This window comes from Taurulus bubalis (genome assembly GCF_910589615.1).
Source record: "Taurulus bubalis genome assembly, chromosome: 4".
In the NCBI taxonomy this organism is placed as follows: domain Eukaryota; kingdom Metazoa; phylum Chordata; class Actinopteri; order Perciformes; family Cottidae; genus Taurulus; species Taurulus bubalis.
Window position 1 is genome coordinate 4,988,390 of NC_136592.1, and position 4,043 is coordinate 4,992,432.

A 4,043-nucleotide genomic window follows, 5' to 3' on the forward strand; every position below is an offset into this window, starting at 1 on the left:
ACACAGACAGTCTGGCAGTGCCTGGCATTGGGCGGAGAGAGTGGTGGCTCGTGGCTGCGGACGGAAACACGGGATTGGTAGAGTTCAGCGCCAAACTTGTTGACTCACAACCGAGCGGCTCCCTCTCCCGTCTCCTCGCGCCGCGGAGCTGTCCACGGGCCAGTGGTGCTGAAACTGCCAGCACCGTTGGAGACTATTCCCCCCTTTTTTCCCCAACCCATCACGGTTTTATCGCTCCCATCGAGCCTCTTTTTTTTTTTTGGTGGAAAAGTTACACGCGCGTCGGTTTTGAGCGTCACTTGACGGATATATTCATCCGCCGCCGAAAGCTCCATCCGAGGAGCGCAGCGCGTCGCCGTCAACTTCTCGGCCGATCCGAAAGAACATAAGAGGAGCCGAGAGGCGCAGCCATGGCTTTCATGGTGAAACACGTGGTGGGAGGGCAGCTGAAGAACCTGACGGGCGGACTGACGGAGGAGAAACCCGAAGCGGAGAAGACGGACGCCGCCGCGCAGGGCATGACGCAAGAGGAGTTCGAACAGTACCAGCAACAGTTAGAGGAGGAGAAGTAAGGCTTATTGAGGCTTCTTCTGTGTGCTTTTATTCTTTTTTTAAGTTGGTGGTAAAGAAAGAAAAAAACAGTACGCGCGCGTGCGTGTGTGCGCGCGCGCGTGTGTGTGTGTGTGTGTCGGAATGGCGGGGGCATGTTTAAACAGTGCATTTTACAGTGTGTGTAAATTAGCAGAGCGCTCCCAGTGCGCCGCGCGCGCGCTCTCTCTTTTTTTACGCATCAATGCAATAACACGAGCGCTCCACGCGCAGCTGTTCCTCTCGCCCAGGGAGCTCCGGCAAATGATGTAGCGCCGTTTTTTTTTTTTTTTTTTTTATTATTTGTTTTATTTGGGATTCCTGGGATCATTAGTCCATGGGAATGTCTACAGGGACGCGTGCCTTGGGCGAAACTGTGCGTGCCGCCGAATAATGAGCCAGATTGTGTGATAAATACAGAGGGGTGAAGTAAAAACGCTGTTTGGATTATCATCAGATGGCAAACAACCCGCAGTATCAACTAATATTGTTTTGTTTGTTTTGTTCATAGTCGACTTTCATCATTCAGTTACTGCTCAAGATGGTTGCAAATGAATTGCATCCCTAAACCAGTGGATACATTGAATTTAGAATATGATGGCCTCTATTATTTGGCTAATGATGTTTGTGTTTTGGTTGATTTATTTTACACATTAGTGCATTTGCTTGCGTTTATTCGTTGAAGCCTTTCATGTGTCTCACCTGCAGCCATGAATTCTCTGCATGCCAATGTTTTGCCTGATTTACATAGCTGTCATGGTGTTTCATCTCCTCGGGCGCTCCGGGAGACGATGTGAAGTAACAACAAGGTCACGTTGGCAGACAAGAGTTGACCCAGCAGACAGCAACTCACTATCGATTAGCGTGACGCCTCCCGCCTTAGAGCGGGACGCCCTGCTCAGAGAATGCAGGCTGCATAGATTCATGATGTGGAATAAAGAGTTCACAGAAAAGAAGAGTCTGGTTGTATAATGTTTCAGCTGTTCCACACATCGTAGGCATCCTAAAGCAGCGCTGCACGGCCTCCGCTGGGAGGAACCCACTATGCAAAGAAGCAACGTTATCTGACCACAAAGTCGGCATTTAAGAGTCAGCACAGAGTTCTACAGGAGGGCTTTGCCGTCCAAATCCGTCTGACCTTCAGTGGGAGTGAGTTATTAGTGCGAGGTGCTGAACACGAGTGTATAGATCCCCTCGAAGCCCACACTGCTCCCATTAAAGCACCACACGAGCGAGGTGTGGGCATGTCACATGTAGGCGTTCTGTCACCCTCAGGGACCCCAAGGCCGCATCGACAACCCCGGTCATCCGACGACCTACACAAACTCATGGTAACACAAAGTGAACTCGCACAGACGTCTCCAGATAGAACGACCTTCCTTTCCTGACACAAAAAACCCTGCCGCCGGTCCTCCGGGCGCCAAACCCCCCCTCCTAAATCCTAAATCCCCGCCTTTTAGATTATGCTGCTGATACACCGATTCCTTTTGAAGAATCTCATCTCCTGGTGTTTGTTTTTGTTTTCCAAGCACCTTCCCTTTCGTCACCGTATCCGCGCCGTGTTTCGGCCCTCGGGCTCGGAGTTTGTTCAGCACCGTGTCACGTTGTTGACTCGTGAGTTTTTAGAGGCATTCCAGTACATTTGGCAATGTGCGAGGGGACGATTCTGAACTACACCGAAGCCACAAATATTCCAGGGACAGAGTGGGGGAGAGCATTGGCAGCAGCTTAAAGTCTGCCCTCTGCTGGAGGCATCACATGATGTGGGATGAGTGGAGTCCAAAAAAAAAGGCAAATGACAGCAGGCCAACAGATGAAGCGCGGAACATTTTGGTTTCTCCAGGACAGACGGCAGACTTGAGGCAAATAGGAAGACGTTTGAAGAGTCAGCCTCAAACTGCCCCGACAGTTAAGAAAGCTCTCCAGCCCAGAAGGTCAGACATTAAGATGAAACAAAACATCAGCAGAACAGCCCTTTATTTCACTGCTGCTGCTCTACTCTGTAACCAGAGGTAAGAGAAGTCCAGCTCCTTAAAGCAGAGGTGCAACTGCACACGGCGGTAATGAACAGAAGATCTTCCTTCTGTCTAACATTTGGGGTTAGCGTTGCTTTACTGAGGCTTCCCACACGGTGACGGCTTGCACAGACATTCCTTTGCCGGCTTTGTTTGGCAACTGAGTTGATTTGAAGTTTGTATGTTCAGTCACACTGTAGGGCTTTTTTTTTAGTTGTATTATTTTGCTCCAAGACAATGCTTTTCCTCCTTTCTTGCAGACAAGAACGAGAAGCCAACTTCGCCCAGAAGAAAGCGGAGAGGGCCACCGTTAGAAGCCATTTCCGGGATAAGTACAGACTACCAAAGGTGAACGACGAAAACCAAAGACAATGCATGTTTAGGGTTGAAGGGCAGATCGCACATGTCTCTAAAGTACAATGGGATACAAAACCTTTTTGTTCTAAACGCCCCTCCCCCTCTCTCTCTCTCTCCTGTCCTGATGGGTCACTACCCCAGAACGAGACGGACGAGACCCAGATCCAGCAGGCCGGGGACGACGTGGTCCTGCCCACGGAGCTGGCCAAGATGATCGCGGAGGACAACCAGGAGGAGACGCACAAGCAGTCGGTGCTGGGCCAGCTGTCCAACATCCAGAACGTGGACATCGACCAGCTGAAGGACAAAGCCCAGGCCACGCTGGAAGACCTCAAAAAGCAGACGGAGAATTGCAGCCTCATGTGATCCGGCCCGCTCTCGAGTCCCGGGGGGGATTAGAGTTTCACTCGCGCAAATATTTTTCAAAGGCAGAGCTACTCTGGAGGTAGACGTGTTCCTGTTGCTTTAGAGGAGGAGCCACATAATAGCAGAGGCAGAAGAGGAAGGGGTTCGTCTTATTAGTTCGGTTAGCTTTCCTGTTGACCTTCAGACATCCTAACAGGCACGAATGTCATCCGCGTTTCTTCTCGAAATTAGCTCGCCCTCTTGCAGATTCGTTTCGGCTCGTCCCGTTGAGATTTAGCCGTTGAGATTAATTCTGCCTTTAGAGAAACTCCTCCTCTGAGAAATATTAATCTATTAAGTCCTTTGCTCCCCTTTGTTCCCTACCCCCCCCCCCCCCCCCCCCCGTACCTCACGTGTCCAGTGGTAACACAATGTGATTCTGCAGCAGAGGTTTTCAGGTGTGTGTGTGTGTGTGAGACACGCACACTTGTGTGAGGAGGCCATCCGTGTGTTGTGTTGAATTTGGGGAAAAGTCTCATGGGGTTGTTTAAATTCCACGTACAAAAGCACAAAATCATTTACGAGCAACACATGAGGCTGGTGTGTCATAAGTAGCTTACTGATGTTGGCCCCCCGGTGCCCTCATTAAAACTCCGTGAGCTGCATTAATCTTCATTTTTATATTTTCCGAGACATATCATTATAAAGGTTTCTTTCTTTTTTTAAAGCTTTTTTTTC

The 4,043-nt window shown here is 49.9% G+C and overlaps 1 protein-coding gene across 1 annotated transcript; it reads left to right on the plus strand.

Moving 5' to 3' along the window:
• Nucleotides 1–410: 410 nt before the first annotated feature.
• On the plus strand, nt 411–3,326 carry cplx3b (complexin 3b; the record flags this gene model as incomplete). Its single annotated transcript, XM_079217102.1, has 3 exons — nt 411–568; nt 2,864–2,951; nt 3,102–3,326. 3 exons carry the CDS (start codon nt 411–413, stop codon nt 3,324–3,326), a joined length of 471 nt encoding a protein of 156 aa, XP_079073228.1.
• Between the last annotated feature and the right edge of the window lie 717 nt (nt 3,327–4,043).